This window comes from Mesoplodon densirostris, chromosome 7, assembly GCF_025265405.1.
Source record: "Mesoplodon densirostris isolate mMesDen1 chromosome 7, mMesDen1 primary haplotype, whole genome shotgun sequence".
Taxonomy (NCBI): domain Eukaryota; kingdom Metazoa; phylum Chordata; class Mammalia; order Artiodactyla; family Ziphiidae; genus Mesoplodon; species Mesoplodon densirostris.
Window position 1 is genome coordinate 13,909,765 of NC_082667.1, and position 18,206 is coordinate 13,927,970.

At 40.8% G+C, this 18,206-nt stretch overlaps 1 protein-coding gene across 21 annotated transcripts in view; it reads left to right on the forward strand.

Moving 5' to 3' along the window:
* Positions 1 to 18,206, forward strand: part of CELF1 (CUGBP Elav-like family member 1) — a 72,363-nt gene that overhangs the window by 43,585 nt on the left and 10,572 nt on the right. For 9 of the 21 annotated variants that reach the window (XM_060104732.1, XM_060104735.1, XM_060104727.1 and 6 more), the window contains 7 exons: positions 7,957 to 8,144; positions 9,861 to 9,961; positions 10,313 to 10,361; positions 13,065 to 13,199; positions 13,743 to 13,822; positions 14,150 to 14,311; positions 16,754 to 16,829. In XM_060104732.1, coding sequence (XP_059960715.1) covers positions 7,957 to 8,144; positions 9,861 to 9,961; positions 10,313 to 10,361; positions 13,065 to 13,199; positions 13,743 to 13,822; positions 14,150 to 14,311; positions 16,754 to 16,829 — 791 coding nt within the window. Of the gene's footprint in view, positions 1 to 2,949; positions 2,974 to 7,956; positions 8,145 to 9,860; positions 9,962 to 10,312; positions 10,362 to 13,064; positions 13,200 to 13,742; positions 13,823 to 14,149; positions 14,312 to 16,753; positions 16,830 to 18,206 lie in introns of those variants that run through there. The other 12 variants (XM_060104733.1, XM_060104721.1, XM_060104722.1 and 9 more) reach the window with 7 other exon arrangements.

An 18,206-nucleotide genomic window follows, 5' to 3' on the forward strand; every position in this document is an offset into this window, starting at 1 on the left:
TCCACACCCCCCAGTCTAACTGAAAATGCAACACAATACATGATTCTGGGGACATCAGATGTGCCCCCCCAAAGGGGGGCAAACTGGATTAATCTTGATTGGGAATTTGCCTTAATAAATTTTGAATGTGGAAATGAGAAACCTAATCAGTTTGCAGTACTACTGTTCAAGAAGTGACACTGCCATTGTATGCAGCTAAAACGCCAACCTGGCTCTGAGTTATACCTATAGGGGGCCTGAATTTTGGGCTTTGTAGAAAAGAACATACTTCTAACTCTTGATTTCAGTTTCTTTAACCAGGCTTCATAGTACCTTGGAACCTAAGTAAAAGAGCCTTAGGTTATTCAAAGCCAAGAATATTAGATGGTAGACTACTCCCTAGATAACAGTAGTGCAAGTCTTTGAGATTAGGCCTCCATGTGCAAATCAGTCTGCCCTGGGATTAGGTGTAACAGGTGTTGTAATAGCAGATTCTCAACAGTTCTTTGTGGAATAGTTTGTGGGGCGGGGCTCAAGGTTAGGTGGCTTGCTGATTTGGTATGGATCCTATGCCTTCTCTATAGTCTCCAAAATAATGGTAATTTAGATGTGTCTTTTTATGAGAGTTCTCTTTATTGCTAAAGTAAAACTTTAGCAGTAGATTACAGGTGAAATCACAATGAATCCCATCATAAAGACTTAATACATAATAAAAGTATTCCCATGTACCAGATATATGGTCCCTAGAAATAGGACTTTGTGGCTCAAATTATCTTTCATTATAACACTGTCTTTCTATGCATTGCAACTGCCTAGTGTTCAGTCCTTAGATACAGCATTTTTCCTCAGCCTGTTTCTCATCTTTTACAAGATCGACCTAATTCAGTATCCCATGAAATCTGGATCATGGACCACTGTGTGAAAGTCACCTGGAGTATAAAAATGCAGGTTCTGGATCCATGCCCAGATATTTGCATGCTAGAATGGGCCCAAGAATCTATTTTAACAATGTGCCATGTGGTTTTTGTGTACACTTAAGTTAGAGAACTAATGGACTGAATATAATGCTCATTCTGAATACAAGTAATCAGGGAGTACACTGTTGTATTATTTTTTCCCAAGAGCTTTTGCATTTGTTTTAGTCATCCAGCTTCACAAAAGCTTTGTGAGGTTAATTGGGCATAAACTATTGCCCCTATTTTACAGATGAGAAACCCAGTTGAGAGAAGCTATACCTGACTTGACTGAGGACAGTTGGTATCAACCTTGGGCCTAAAATGCAAGTTTAATGATAGCCTCTTTATTTTTGCCCCCTAGACCTGGCTGCCTCAGGTGTCACTAAGCAGTTAACCATCAACACTTCTCATTATTGCAAGTCCTCTGGCCCACTCCTATGGGCACCACACACCCAAACCCCACAGAGTTGGGAAGAAGAAAGTTCTACAGAGTGCTGTGTGCTTGCCACCTCTTTCTTGGACTCTCAGCCCTTCTTTTCACTCATACTACTTTAGCAGTAAGCTTGATAATTATTAGTTTTCTCTCTGAAGTGATATTGCCTGGGAATATGATCTAGCAATGTTTCTATTCCAAAATTTCTTTACAACAGAGAAAAATTGCTGGAGGAGCTGTGGAAGGGCTATGGGGACCTGATCCCTAGTTCCCTTTCTTATTTATAATAATAGATATTACAGATACTTATTATTTGTAATAAATAATGCTCTTCAGCTTCCACTGGTTCCTTTTACTTTGCTTGCACACTAGGTCATAGGTGTTCTGTAGGGATTGTATCTCAGACCTTTTCCTCTTAGCTTTCCCATTGCTTAAGGGGGCACTGATGTGCTTCTCTGATTCTCAGATCTTTATCTATCCCCCAGATGTCCCTCAAGTTCTATGACTTTGTTCTAAATACTGCCCATTGGATACCTCCATCTGGAGGTCTCCCCATATAAAAACAATTCCCCACACTGTCTGTAGTAGAATCCAAGAGTGGTCAGTAATTTCTTTTCCTCGTCTCCTTTATCGATTATCTCCAAGTTGTAGTGAGTCCTGCCGCCCAAATTTCTCAACATTGCGGGAATGGTTCCTAATCTTAGGATCTGGTTTGTGCAAGAGCCTCCTGATCTGCATATTTCCCCACTTTATTCATCCTCTCGATTATTGCCAGATGTCTTTTAAAAGACAAATCTAATCACCCCTTGTTTAAAAATCTTGGAATAAAGTTCAGGCCTATCAGTATAACATGGAAAGCCATTTCCTGGGTCTCTCCAACCTCTTTATTCTCATCAATTTTCTCTAATTTTAAAAAAATGTTTTTATACTCCCCCCCCCCCCGCCAACTTTCTCAAGTCCTTTTCCTACCTTTCTAATGTTATCTCACTCTTCTCTCCCTTCTGAGTCCTTAGCATTTCCTCATCACCCCTTAGACTTTCATACCTCCATGCTACATAGCACTTTTTCCAGCTGCTTACTCCATTCAGCTTAAATCCCTTTGCACACACACACCGTGCCCCAAATAAATTAAACCATATTAGCCACTTTTTTCACAGAACTTTTATAAATCTGTTAAAGCATTTGTAGCATATTGTAGTTGTGTCCTTCCACTTGTTCAGTGCCATTGTCTACAGGGCCGGTATTGCTCAGTCCACTTTTATAGCCCCTAGAGTGTGTAGTATCTGATACACAGCAGGAGCTTAGGAAGTACAGTTGAATGAATGATAAACCCTATGAGGAGGTTTTCTTTCTTAATAATTAGAGATGATTACTGAGATATGGTCTTCAGACGTTCTCTCTCTTCCTCAGGGAAGAAGGCTGAAAACCTTCACAAGCAGATTGTTACTGTTCTGTTGTTGAATGGTGACTTAAAAATCTTTATTGATAGCTTTTTCTAGTACCTAACACCTCAACTAACAGGAAGATCTCCCTTTATTCAAATTAAAATTCCTTCCTTCCTTCTAGCATAGATGCATCTAGTCTTGTTCCCCTAGAGAACATCTGGTAAGTAACTTAGGCCAGTGTTTCTGGGTCCTTTTCATTCTGATGTTCTTCTGTGCCAGTTTTTCCACAGCACATTGTGAGCCAGAGGACCTGGTAGGGGTGGGTGGTGGCTGGAGATTGGGATGCAACAAGTATTTATGCCTGCTGGGGAGGTGGAGGGGTTGGTAAGTATTTGAAATTTTTCTGTTTGTATAATGAGCAAATGGAGGTCAACAAGTAATGAGAAGGGGAGAGTTGAAATGAAATGAAAAAACTGAGTTATTAAAGGTTTTGGAAATGATTTTTAACCAGATGTGAAGGTAGTATTTGCCAACCCGTCTGACTGCAAGGAACAGATACCACTCAAGCTAGCATATATGAAAGGGTTTTCTTGTAAGGACACAGGTGGACTGGACTATAATATAATCAGGAACTCTACAGCTGAAAGACCCGGAAACTCCATCTTTTTGACCCAGGGCACACGTTCTGCTCTGTCTGCATGTGCTGCTGCTTCTATTCTTCATCTACCAGATAATTTTGGTTGCAGCATGGCTTGGCTTTGCCATTGCCCTTCCAGGCTGTCTTGACACCCCCCCAGAGCGTTTTCATCCCACAAAAGAAACCCTGTACCCATGAGTAATCATTCCCTCCCTTTCTCCCTACCCCTAATCCCCATTCCTAGGCAACCACTAACCTACTTTCTGTGTCTATAGATTTGCCTATTCATTTCACATAAATAGAATCACACAATATGTAGCCTTTTGTGATTGGCTTCTTTCACTTAGCATAATGTTTTCAAGCTTCATCTATATTGTAGCATGACTCCTCTTATCTCTTGCCACTGCCCTTTCATCTTTGTCAGCTTAACTCGTGCTGTCCCGAGTTGCAGCTTTTCCTCTTCCAACTTCACCGCTGACTACCTGTTTCTGTTAACCCATTCTAGATTCTGTAGAGCAGTCCTGTGCAATAGAACTTTCTGTGATGTTAAAAATGTTCTTCTGGGAATTCCCTGCTGGTCCAGTGGTTAGGACTCTGGGCTTTCACTGCCGAGGTCCCGGGTTCAGTCCCTGGTCGGGAAACTAAGATCCCCACAAGCCATGCGGCTAGAAAAAAAAGAAAAAAAAAAACAACTTGTGTCTCTGCTGTCCTATGCAGTAGACACTGGTCATATGTGGCTAGTGCAATCGAGAAACTGGATTTTTTAAATTAAATTTGAATAGTCACCTGTGGCTAGTGGCTATTGTCTTGCTCACTGCAGCTATAGAGGATCTTGATTAGCCAGGCCTATCTTTCTGTTTTAAGCATAGGCCACAGTCTTAGGTTTCCAGCCAGCCAGTGAATCAGCTTATTGGGTTAAGATCCACCTCCTGGTCTAGTCATCTGGGGCCAAGGAATGGGAAAGAAGTGGGAAAGAACATTAACTCTGCCCTCTGAGCTGGGCCTGGTGCTGGGAAGTTTTGAAAGGAGAAAGAGAAGAGAGGGTTTAAGAGTTTTGAATGGAAGTGTGCTTTGAAAATAAAGCTTTGTTTTCTCTCCCCCGTCTCTTCCAAATTGGTTGTTTCATTTTCCTATGGCCTGTTCCATCGAGAATCAGGTAGACAAGGCAGCCTCTGGTCCTGATCCCTCATAGTTTCTAATTCTTAATGATTCGCCAGTTGCTGGGTCAGAAACATAAACAGAAGTGGGTTGGTGTCATGCCTCTCCCCTAAAATACTTGCTGCCTTCTCATCTCCCTTCTTCCCTCACTGCTGCAGGCCATGCTTTTCCTCTCTTCCATCCTACTCCCAGTTTAATACTTCACTGAAGTACTGGCAGTACTTCCACAGAAGATAAGAATTTCCACAGACTTGTCCCTTAGGAATGACAGGGACAGTATAGATACTTCTCCAGGGGCTGCTGAATTCATTGGTTCTTGAGTGAACATAATAAATGTATATAATTTATGATCACTGACTGAGGAGCTCTCCATCAATGGGGAGGTAAGGCACAAATTTGAGAATGTGTCCAGTGATACGTAGGCTGAATGCCATACCCGGATGTTGTGGGATCCTTGGCATATCACACTGGGAGTCTTGTCCCCAGGTGACTCTTTTATGCAGTGGTTACTTTTAAGGACAGCATGCATACTGGAAGTATGTGTGGAAGGTTCAGAATGGAAGAGCATTGTTGCTCATCTCTTCAGACACAATAACAGTTTATGAGAAAGTTTGTGACTGCTTATTACATATACATAGGTACACATGTGGTTGCTTTTCTCTTTTTTATCTCTAGCTGATATTGGCACTAACTGTGTCTTCATGTGCTCCAAAGAAATACCCCATGTTTTCCTTATTCACTGATATATACCACATCTAACACAGTGCTTGGCCTGTATAAATAAGAGCTCAGTATTAATTGGAGGAAGAAATAAGTCAGTGCATAACTCCAGTTGCATGATGTCCACTGCACCTTGAGCCTGGCCTGATCATTTGCTGTGCTGTAGAAGTGCTTCTTAAACTGGTGAAGGACCATGTCCTGTCCCTCCCGCCACCCAACTTGTTAAATACAATACGATAATTTCATAGAAAAAATAATGAGGTGTAAGCTTGCATTTTGCGTATCTTTTTAATATTCGATTGAACATACGTAAAATTATGCAGTGTGATTGCTGTAAAAGTTTCTAATGGTTAAGTTTGAAGATTGCCCCTGGTCCTTGGGGGATTCTTCTGGCTCTTGAATTGGTATACACGGCGGGAAAGGGTGATTCATGGAGTAGGTGGACGTGAAGAAATGGAGAGGGATTTGGAGAGTAAAGAGAGAAAGGAAAGGAAAGGCACTTGTCTGGAATGCTGAGTCTCCACTGAACTTTTGGGTAAATCACAATTCACATATATTGACTGTGTTTATGCTTTTGCACTAAACAGTGATATATTTAGTTTAGAACAGCACACAAATACAGAAGGGACAAATTGAGCACGGTTGCCTCCAATGTAATACAAACTAATAAACTCCTGCCTCTTTTCAGAAATAACTGTCTGTTTCCTTTATAGTCAAAACATTCTAAGCACCATTTATTTGGATTCTGTGTTAACCCTCCCTAGAATAGAAATGTGATTAAACTTAGCGACATATTAATAAAATATTAAAACTGGTAATTAAAGTTGTTGGGAATCGGTTGTAGGGAGTAACTCCCATTTTTTCACTAGTCATAGGACTTTTTAAAAAAAATTCATGGTAGAATGATTTCTGTTAGAATGTTGGGATTAAGCTTCTAGAAGCAGCTATATTGTATTTGTGCAACAACTTACCATACATGGTTTTAAATTAATAAAGGAAAACCAATAAAACAGTGTATTCCAAAATACTTAAAAAGGAAAAAAGAGTAGGTTCATCTTGTGACAGTCAAACAATCATAGGAGATGATATCTGCTCTTTAATTTGTGAGCCCTCTTTGTGCACCGCATTCATTTTTATCAAGGTTAGTTGCTTAAATGGGGGAATTGTTGAGAACAAGAAGTTCTTCCTACCCCACATCTGAGTAATTACTTTGAATCAGGCACCATACCAGGTGTGGCTATAAGAATGAATAGGAAATAAAACAGTTTCTGCCTTCAAGGAGCTCTTAGTCTTGTTGGGAGAGGTAGACAGAGCCAGATTATGCTAAAATGTGTTAAATACTATGGTGAAGTTGGAAATTTAGTACTATTTGAGTCCTGATGAAATTGACTAGTTAACCTGAAAGAGTATGAGGAACCTTCACAGACTTAGCAGCAAGGGTTGATCTGTATGACATTTGTCTTAAAGCTTTTGATGTTTAGTTAGTGCTAGATTCAGCACAGGTGACATGAGAATAGCCCTGTATTCAGTTACAAGAGATTTAGGAATTTAACAGAGGTTGAACTACTGGATTCAGCATTCTCAAGGATCTTCAAATACTATTCAAAGGATAGCAGTGGTGAAAAAACTATTGTTTTTCCTTTAAAGAAAAGTGGCATTTTATTTGGGATTGAATATTAGAACATGGCACATTGGAACATGATGATATGATGTCTGGATTTAGCAAACACTAACAAAAGTTAAACATGCTAACTATTTGGAATTTAAGTTGTTATTGGTTTGGATACATGCTAAGAATAAGATCCTGAAAGGTGGTAGGCGAAGGACTTTGCTTCATTCTGAGTGGAATCATTTACAGTGCAGGAGTTCCCCATGGTTCTTGGCAGTGGCAGGGGTAGGAATGAAGGTATTTAAGTAGGAGTGTTAACAGGTTTGATGTGATGGGATTGGAGGAATTTGTGGACATTATAATGGTTACAGTTGGTAAGGGAATTAACTGGTAAAATCTTGGAGAAATAGCAGTAAATTGGATAACTTAGACACAAAAAACCCTAGAATGATGACATCATTGTTTTTGTTTATATAACAGTCATTTGTGAAAGTTTAAGAGGCAAAGCTTTGTTTTGATTTGGGGGCTCACTCAAGAGCATCAGGATTATGCATGAGACAGCAACATCCAAAGGCTAACATTCTAGTCAGTTCTTAGCTTAGGCCTTGGAAATCATGTGCTTCTGCTCTAACATCTACTGAAAGAAAACTTTTCACCCATCATCGTGTAGATTGAGAATCCTGAATCTTATCCATAAGCAGTAGTTCTTTGTGATTTTATGGACATTTTAAAAAGTTTTATTAGCTATGCTTAAAAATGATGAAAATCTGCTTTAGGAACTTTACTTCTTAAGTTCTTCTGAGACTTCTCTAGCTAGACAAGGAATGACTGACACGCAGTTCCTTAGTTAAAGCCCAGGGTGTCCTAGTCAGAATGGTGACTTTAGTTTGGGAATCTAATGGAAGGGGTGGCGTAGTGAGGGAGGACCAGGGAACTCTGGTAAATTGAATGGAAGTAGTGAAAGGAAGTAGAATTTTTCCCCCTACTTTATCAGGAAGTAGTTGAGACCTTTAAGGAAAAGAAGATTCTCTAGGAAGCAACATGAATACATAATAGAAGTTTTATTTTATTTTACGCAGCTCAAAGAAAATGAACGGCACCCTGGACCACCCAGACCAACCGGATCTTGATGCTATCAAGATGTTTGTGGGCCAGGTTCCAAGGACCTGGTCAGAGAAGGACTTGAGGGAACTGTTTGAACAGTATGGTGCTGTCTATGAAATCAACGTCCTAAGGGATAGGAGCCAAAACCCTCCTCAGAGCAAAGGTAAAGGGCTTTGACTTTTATATGTATTTTCAATCATGTGCATGTTCTCTCTCATTGCCAGATACTCTTGTGGTCATATAGGGGGGGGAAAACCCTGTCATTTTGTTGTAGCTATATCTCCGAGTCCAAACACGTTTAATGGCTTAAAAGTAAAAAATTATGGTGACATCATGAGGATAATTTGTAAATTGGATCTTGGGCAGTCCTTTTTGAGATCTGTAAATTCAAGAGACAGACTCATGTGAGTCTCTCATTTGTTCTTGGGAGTGGAATGACAAAAATAAAGTTGAAGTAAACCGACCACATAGGTTTTCTTTAGTATTTTGGCTAGAGTAAGTGGAAAGAGAAAGACTGTCCAGGTACCCGTGGGTTTCTGTTAGTGTTACAGAGGCCTTCTGGGATGCCTTAGCAACTAGGAACAACTTGTTTGTAGGTGACCTGTTATAGCCTACAAAATGAACAGGAAGACTTCCCTGGTGGCACAGTGGTTGAGAGTCCGCCTGCCGATGCAGGGGACACGGGTTCGTGCCCCGATCCGGGAAGATCCCACATGCCGCGGAGCAGCTAGGCCCGTGAGCCATGGCCGCTGAGCCTGCGCGTCCGGAGCCTGTGCTCCGCAACGGGAGAGGCCACGACAGTGAGAGGCCTGCGTACCGCAAAAAAAAAAAAAAAATGAACAGGAGAAGAAAGGCAAGCTGCTTCCAGAAATACCCAGCAGAGTGGAAGTTTTATAGGCCTGATAGTAGATATGGTGTTAGCTTTGCCCCATACCACATAGACATACACTTGTTTTCCCAAATGACCCATTTCAGAGTAATTTTCTGTGAAAGCTGTTCTACAGTGCAGATGTTTGCAAGCATGATTTTATGTTTGAAACCAGCTTAATAGCAGAGGACCTAGAAGCTGAAGAATTATTTTCTCTTTGTGGCATTGTTAACCAAAAATATAAAGTATTATAGTCTCTGAAAATGACTGTCAGTATAATATGAAGTAATTTAAAATCTTAATTGCAGGGTGATTTTGAAAGAAATCTGTACCATATCTTATGGGACTATGGACTATGGACAAGACATACTTGCCCCTTCCGATCCCCAGTAAAGATACAGAGCACAGAATCTCCAGATCTCCTCAGTCAAGTGCCATGTGCTGTTAGACATGTGATTATATTTGATGAAAACCAGGAGTCCAACAAAAAGATATTGAGGTCCTTGCTCTTAAGTCATTTTATAATTTAATAAATGATAATTATATTTGAGGCATATGGTAGAAATTGGCTACAGTGTAAGGCTTGTTCTGAGAAAGAAAGATTTGTAGACTACAGGCTGCAAGAGTGCAAGACCTCTGTCTGTCTGGTTTGTAGCTCAGTCTTCTTGCCCAGCACACTACCTGGTGCTGCAGGTAGAGCAGGTTGAATGGCATGGTGCTGTGACCTTTGTAAGAAAAGTCATCTTTCCCAAAGAAGTTATAAGAGCAGTTAAAGAAGAATTTTAATAAAACCAGGAGACTATAGTAATGAAGAAAATGATAGAAAATCTTTCCGCCCCCCCCCCCACTGCTAGGTTTTCTCTATCTCCCTCCCTCCACCCCCACCCCCCAAATTTTAATAAACCCAGCCCTCTCTTTTAATTTTCAATATATACCTGGAGGAGGGAGTTCTCTAGGAATTATCTGCTTTCAAAGGACTGGTTTGATTTCCTGAAGTGTTGTTTATTGCAGGGTGCTGTTTTGTTACATTTTACACCCGAAAAGCTGCATTAGAAGCTCAGAATGCTCTTCACAACATGAAGGTCCTCCCAGGGGTAAGAAAGCTCCTACTAGTAAGTGGAACTGTGGTGGTTTTGACATATGGAACATACTTATACATTTCAGGCACACACTGAAAACCATTTGGGGAAAAGGGTGACTGCCACAGGAATTGATGTAAAGGAGGACATAAAGGGAATGTTTCAAAGAAGATAGGCTGAAAGTAATTCTCTTTCAACCAAGAGAATTTTGACTTGTTGACTCACATTCTATTTTGATATTTTGTGGAGGGGAGATAATGAGGCAGGCGAGAGTTCAGAGACAACTCTTAAGGTCAGTTTTGGTATTTCCTTTAGAGTCTTCATTTATGTTTCTGAATTCCTTTGGTGTGTTCAATAGTAATATTCATGTGTTTTCCTTTTTAGATGCATCATCCTATACAGATGAAGCCTGCCGACAGTGAGAAGAACAATGGTAAGCAAGTATATAAAGCCCTCCCCTTATAAGGTTTCTTCTTGTGTATTTGCTGTTCTCATGGCATTTGGATTTTATTGTGCTCTAATTAATCTTTTGAGATATAATTGACATGGTAGTTTCAGTTGTACAAAATAATGGTTCAATGTTTGTATATATTGCAAAGTGACACTATAGTAAGTCTAGTTAACATCTGTCACCATAAATAGTTACAAAAATTTTTTCTTGTGATGAGAACTTTTAAGATCTACTTTCTTAGCAACTTTTAAACATGCAGTACGGGGCTTCCCTGGTGGCACAGTGGTTAAGAATCCGCCTGCTAATGCAGGAGACACGGGTTCGAGCCCTGGTCTGGGAAGATCCCACATGACACAGGGCAGTTAAGCCCGTGTGCCACAACTACTGAGCCTGTGCTCTAGAGCCCTCGAGCCACAACTACTAAAGCCCACGCACCTGGAGCCTGTGCTCCTCAACAAGAGAAGCCACCGCAATGAGAAGCCCGCGCACCGCAATGAAGAGTAGCCCCCGTTCGCCGCAACTAGAGAAAACCCGCGTGCAGCAACGAAGGCCCAACACAGCCAAAGATAAATGAATAAATAAGTTTATTTTTTAAAAAAACAACATGCAATACTGTATTAACTGTAGTCACTATACTGTACCTTATGTCCCCATGACTTAACTTACTTTGAAACTGGAAGTTTGTGCCTTTTGACCCCCTTTACCCTTTTTGCCTACCTTCTTTCCCTTGCCTCTGACAAGCACCGGTCTTTTCTCTCTGTCTCGGAGTTCAGTTGTTTGTCTGTCTGTTTGTTTGTTTGTTTGTTTAAAAGAGTCCATATTTAAGTGAGAGCAATACAGTATTTATCTTTCTCTGTCTCTGACTTAATTCACTTAGCATAATGCCTTCAAGGTCCATCCATGTTGTCACATATGGCCAGATTTCATTCTTTTTTTATGGCTGAATAATATTCATGTGTGTGTAAAATACCATATTTTCTTTATCCATTCATCTGTTGATGGATACTTAGGTTGCTTCTGTATCTTTGCTGTTGTAAATAATGCTGCAGTAAACATGGGGGTGCATAGGTCTTTTCAAGTTAAGTGTTTTTGTGTTCATCAGATAAATATCCAGGAGTGGACTTGCTGGGTCATATGGTAGTAATTTTAATGTTTTGAAGAACTTCTATACTGTTTTGCACAGTGGCTGCACCATATAGTCCCACCAACAAGTGCCCAAGGCTTCCCTCTTCTCCACGTCCTCACCAACACTTGTTCTTTCTTGTCTTTTTGATAATAACCATCCTAACAGGTGAGATGATATCTCGTGGTTTTGATTTGCATTTCCCTACAATGCAAATGATTAGTACATTGATTAGTGATATTGAGCATCTTTTATGTCCCTGTTGGTCATCTGTATGTCTTCTTTGGAAAAATGTCTTTTTAGATCCACTGCGCATTTTTTAATCAAGTTGTTTTTCTTTCACTGTTGAGTTCTGCAAGTTCTTTATACATTTTAGATATTAACTCCTTATCAGACACATGATTTGCAAATACTTTCTCCTATTCAGTAGGTTGCCTTTTTTTTTGTTGACAATTTTTTGTTTGTTTTTTGCTGTGCAGAAGCTTTTTAGTTTGATATAGCCCCACTTGTTTATTTTTTGCTTTTGTTGCCTTTGCTTTTGGTGTCAAATCCAAAAAAATCATCGCCAAGACCCATGCAAAGGAGCTTACCAAGCCTTATGGTTTCAGGTCTTATATTCAGTTAATCCATTACTTACTCAGAATTAATGCATTTTGAGTTAATTTTTCTGTATGGTGCAAGGTAGTAAATCAGTGCTGTAAATAATCTGTCATCTAAATTGTCTGTCCTTTTCTTTAAAATAAGTATGGCAAATAAGTCAGATAGAGTTGACAGGGAAATAGTACAAGAACATTTTAGAGTGAACTGGAATGCCTTTGATCAACATAATTTCTTTTTTTTTCTTTTTGCGGTATGCGGGCCTCTCACTGCTGTGGCCTCTCCCGTTGCGGAGCACAGGCTCCGGACGCGCAGGCCCAGCGGCCATGGCTCACGGGCCCAGCCGCTCCGCGGCATATGGGATCCTCCCAGACCGGGGCACGAACCCGCATCCCCTGCACCGGCAGGCGGACTCTCAACCACTGCGCCACCAGGGAGGCCCCATAATTTCTTTTGAACTGGAGTGAAATGGGGAACTGAACAAATTAGGAAGAAAAACTTAGTCCTCAAGAGAATAACCAGAAAATGAAAGTGGACAGTTACATTCACTGAGATGTGTGTTCTGTTTCTCTTGTCATATCAATTAAGTATGAAACCTCGTCCTTTGGTACAATAGTATTGCTAATGAGAGCAAACTTTGCTAAGTGCTAGGCAAGATGCTGAGTACTTGGCATTTAATACCTACAGCTACCTTTGAGGTAAACTCAGTTATCTCTATTAATCACATGAGGAAACAGGTACAAAATGGTTAAGTAACTTTCACAAGATCATGAAGCTACTATATTTCATCTAAATGGTTCCAATTATAATTTTAAGATACCATTGATTGTAAGAGTAGGTGCTAAATTATGGGGAAAAAATGTGTATCTTAAAATCGGTGAAATCTGGTATAAAGGCACAGAGCTCTGTGCTGCACTACCTCTTGTAGTAGTAATGTTCAAGCCTTTTGTTTTTTACTGTCTTAGCAGTGGAAGACAGGAAGCTGTTTATTGGTATGATTTCCAAGAAGTGCACTGAAAATGACATCCGAGTCATGTTCTCTTCATTCGGACAGATTGAAGAATGCCGGATATTGAGGGGACCTGATGGCCTGAGCCGAGGTGGGTACATTTTTAGCCTTTAAAAGTACTCATCCTAAATTTGGAGTCTCTTTTTAATTGGATCAGTGGAAACCAGTGATCTCTAGCCAACATGGCACTGTCATGATGGAGAGGGTTGGATTTGGTGTTGTGTATTTAGGTCCTGTCACAACTCCTATCAGTTGATCCCAATTCCCTCAAGGAGTCTACATTCTGCACTTAAGTGTCATGTATTAAAAGTCTCTGCTCCAGTCCTTGGAGAGGTTCTCCATGCCAAAACGGAAACACTTCTTTCACAAGAGAAGCTAGAGAATATGATTCCTCCTTTATCCCTCAAGCACTTTTTCCCCTGTGTGCATCCCTGGTTTCTCATTAAAGCACTTATCACTCTGTCATAACATATCTGTATTCTCCACTGGATCATGAACCATGAAGGCAGGAACCATGTCTGTATTGCTAGCATGGTACTTGGGCACACAGTAGGTGCTCAGTAAGTGTCAGTCAGATAAATAAATAAATAAATAATTAAATGAATGGATGAGTTATTGATTCTTCTCTTACCAGGTTGTGCGTTTGTGACCTTCACAACAAGAGCCATGGCACAGACAGCTATCAAGGCAATGCACCAAGCACAGACCATGGAGGTAGGGGCAGATGAATGAAAGGGGGAAGGAAGTTCCTTGGACCGAGAGCGGTAGGACAGTTGACAGTCGAAGCCCAGTAGCATGTATAGCATTTGATTGCCCTAAAAGTTAAGAAGGCCAGACGTCTTTAATTTAAAAACTGGTGCTTTCTTTAAAATTAGCATATTGGAACTAAACTGAATTATATCTTGCCACTTGTGCCTATCACGAAGAGAATCATTTGACAGTGAATGGAATTAGAATGCAGCCGACGCGTCACTAGAAAGGAGGATTTTTCCCTTCACCCAGAATGAGGATTTTGACCCTTTGATTTTGGTGTTTTCATAGGGCTGCTCTTCCCCCATGGTGGTAAAATTTGCTGATACACAGAAGGACAAAGAGCAGAAGAGAATGGCCCAGCAGCTCCAGCAGCAGATGCAGCAGATCAGCGCAGCATCTGTGTGGGGAAACCTTGCTGGTCTAAATACTCTTGGACCCCAGTATTTAGCAGTGAGTCTTTGTGGTTTGCTTTCTGCAGGCTGTGCAAGCTCCCAGCTGTTTCTTCTTCTGCTGTTCCTAGCTAACATACATAATGGCAGTCACAACTTTCAGCATATCAGAATTTTACATAAAAATTCAGGCAATGAAATGTTCTTTTCACGTTAGTCTTGCGTGCACGCACACGCTCTCTCTCTCATTGCATATCTTTGGTTATATCTTGAGCTTCTGCTCAAATTACAGTGAAATCCTAATTTTCTAATAAAAAAATTTAGAAACGTCTCATATGTCCCTGCCCCCAAGAAAAAAAATTCCTGAGGAAATCTTAGCTACCAAATATTCTTTCTCTATATCTCTTTCTAGTAGATTGTAGAGGGCATCCTTAAAATCCTTATTGAGTCTTCCCTGTAGAATATGATAGTAAATGTTTCCGCTGACTGAGAGATCAAGAGATTAACGTGGACATTATTAAATGAGTATTACAGGTGTATATTTGAGTTCACTAAATAGTAAATAGATTTCCTTTGATTTCTCTCTTGTTGAGTTTGAGTCATGGAATCCAAAAGACGGGCAGACTCCAATTGGTTAGATTTATTAGATCTGCAATGTATATTATGGGGGATTATCACTGCTTTAACCCTTAAAAGAATTGCAGATAGCACAAGACACTTAAAACTGTCTCATCTTTGAATCAGAAAGAAAAAGTCATCTGTGAAGTTACCAAGGAAGGAAAATAAATGGTGAAACTACTAGATTAGTATGGATAGTTAGAAATATACACATAGAGGTAATTATAGCCATTCACTCCTCATCCTTTAAAATATTATTTTATATGGAAACAGAAGAAAGGCAATGTTTTCTATCCCCCAGTACTAGGTTTTGGCTAATTTGATGCCCTCTGGTTTCCATGTTTCTAAAATGTTAGAAGAAATCCCAGTTTACCCTCACTAGTAATTCTCTGAAGTCAAAAAGTATAGATGGTTGTTATATTCCTAAAAACTAAATTGTTTCTCGGTGCTAGAACATTGCTTGTAAGTTGAGAAAATTCAGAGAGATTTTAGGTCTTCTGCCAAAATGATAATGCCTTGAAAATTATCTCCATGATGCGCATTTGCTTTTGGAGAGTTTTGGAGCCTTCTTTTAGGGAAGACCCCCCATTTTGTTGTCATTGCCACATCTAGCAAGCACATGATGGTGTATGTTGAGAGCTGTGGTCTCTTCGTTTCAGTTAGACATGATCCCCTCCCTAAGAGCTCTTCTCAGTTAGGGAGGAAGTGAAGTGCCTAGTACAATATGCACAGTCCACCAGTTGGGACTGAACTCGTTGCCCAAGGTATTTAAGAAGACAGAAATGAAGACATGTGAGTGCTAATGGACTGTGAAAGTGATAGTATATCATCATTAATTATGAGGTACTGGAATATGTGGGCTTAGAACTAGAGCAATTAGTTCTTAATCTTTGAGGTAGCAGACCCCTTTCAGAAGCTGGTAAAAATTCTGTGTCTGGACATTTATTCATTCTGCCTCTGGAGGTCTGTGGACTTGCTGAAACACATTTGGAATAGAGAGATTCCTGATGACAGAGGAACCAGGTCAGATGTTTATGGGAATGAATAACAGATTGAATAAAGAATCCAGAAACGAGAATACCAGCTGTTCATAAGGAACAGTGATTGGGTTTGAATGGAACAAAAGGTTTCAGCAGGTTGGTTAGATGAGGGTTGCAGTTTGCTAAGGTACAGAGTAAGGTCATGGAGGTCATAAGCTCATGGACAGGTCCTCTTGTTTTATTTGTTATGGAACAACCATTGAAAGAGAATGTACGCTGAACGGATATGGACTGATCCAGCACTCACTTGGTCATCTGCAACAGTGAGATGAATGGGGCTAGATGAATGTGTAGCATTCTAGTTATGACAAGATTGATCTAGTCACAGGTTCATTGTGGCTGGTAAAGGATGACTCCAAGAAATACTCTGAAATGGTTAGGTTTGGTATTTTAAATAGTTGTGTGAAGCAGAAATGAGGTCTCCAGATGGGAACAAGTTACAAAATAGGATGTGTGGACCTAACAAAGGAGAATTTGGGAGAGGAGCTAGAAATGGCAGTCACTAATATGCAGACACTCCTCTAAGTGGACTACATGGCTGCTTGAGTTGAGTTGAGTTCTCTCCTCTACCTCTGTCCTCTGCTGTGCTGCATTCTGTTGCCAGGGACTCGAGCTTGGCTTTGTACTCAACAAACACAACTGTCTTCTGGGCCAGGGCTTTAGCTGTGTTGTGTTGTCCTGTGCTGTCATAAGCCTTATGTTTTTGTTGTGTTGGCTTGGGTTCTTGTCTTCAACTTTCTTCTCTGGGGGCCTCTGCACTCTCGCTTTGCTGTGCTGTAGAGTTACCCCAGATGCAGAACCAGCCCTCACTCTCACTCTTGTTCTGTTTTTGGTGTAATGTCTAGCTTTATTTGCAGCTCCTTCAGCAGACTGCCTCCTCTGGGAACCTCAACACCCTGAGCAGCCTCCACCCAATGGGAGGTAAGTGTTTCACTGCTGCGGAGGAGCAGCAGCAGCCAAGCCAACAGACCCGGCTGACAACAGTCTGAGGGTTTTCTACCGTTTGTGCAGAAAAAAAGTTTTTTTCCACTCATTACATAAACCCTGACATAAGATGAACATCCTAGGATTCAACTACCTTGTCTGTAGAAGGTGGCTCTTTTAGCTGTTGATGTCATATTGCTCTGCAGTTGTCTGCTGCTCCCTACCCCCTTAAGTCTCTGTTAAGGAGGAAGATGGAAAAGAGCTGTTAGCATCTTCAGACTATCTGCAACTACTTTGATAAGGAGAAAATTGCAGGAATTCTTTATTTCCACAATAAAGTAACTTTTTCAGTGACTCTCTGAGGAAAAGTCTAAGATGGCTTCTATGTGCATGGCTTTCCGGGAAGCTGCTAGAACCCAGGCAGTTAGTGTCTTACACATGTTATTTCTTAGGTGAATTACCTTTTTTGGTGTTAACATGCACAGATAACTTAATTGGCAAATACCTGAGTTTATAACAAAAGGAGGCTCCACAGACAAACCTGAGCCAGGGGCTGTCAGGAAAGTTAAGGAGGCAGGGAGGGGACCGTTCCAGAGCTGCCTGCCTCTGCCCTGCTGCAGCGAGATAGGGCTAGGCAGGTGCACCTGAGGAAGGGATGATCTTAGGAAAACTGCATTGTGCCATTGAGAAAAGTTTGACAGTGGTTCATTTTTGTCCCAGGGACTTAAAGTTTGCTGTGTTTTCAAAAAGTTGCTAGGTTGTAAATCTGTGTTGTAGCCTTTTTATTCTCATTAATTCTCCACCCTCACCCATCTGCCTTTCCATTATCTAGTAAAAAGCTTGCCACACATTGTCAGTGCAGTTCAGATTTCTTGCTCTCCTTCTACCTGTGTTGCCTAGGTTCTACTTGGAAGTCTTCTCCTCAGTGTTTTTTCTCTCTTCTTTTTCTGATAATTAATCGACTCTTCAGGTGGTGGTTTTTTCTTTGTTCTCTCTACTATTGCTGTTTTCACGTGTATCCCCCTGTCATCTCCTCCATTGCCTTCTGGATCTCTACTACCGTTTCTGTGTTTTCACCTCCATTGCAGAGAACAGATCCCCTGTAAAGTGTGAGCGAGGGGCTCAGATGCAGACTCGTTCTCTGCCACAGGGTTTGGCATTGCTCTCTTAGATACCGGGCTCCATGGTAGAACACAGAATCCACCCCTCTTTTCTGGTTTCCTAATTGCCCATCCATTTGGGCTGGCATGCTGTTGGATTAGACATCTGTTATCTGAGGAAATGTTCAGTTTCTGAATGAGTTGAGTTAGATCTGAATCTTTTTGGAGCTTTGTAGTATTGCCTGTATCTAGGACAGTTCCTCTTTGGGACCAG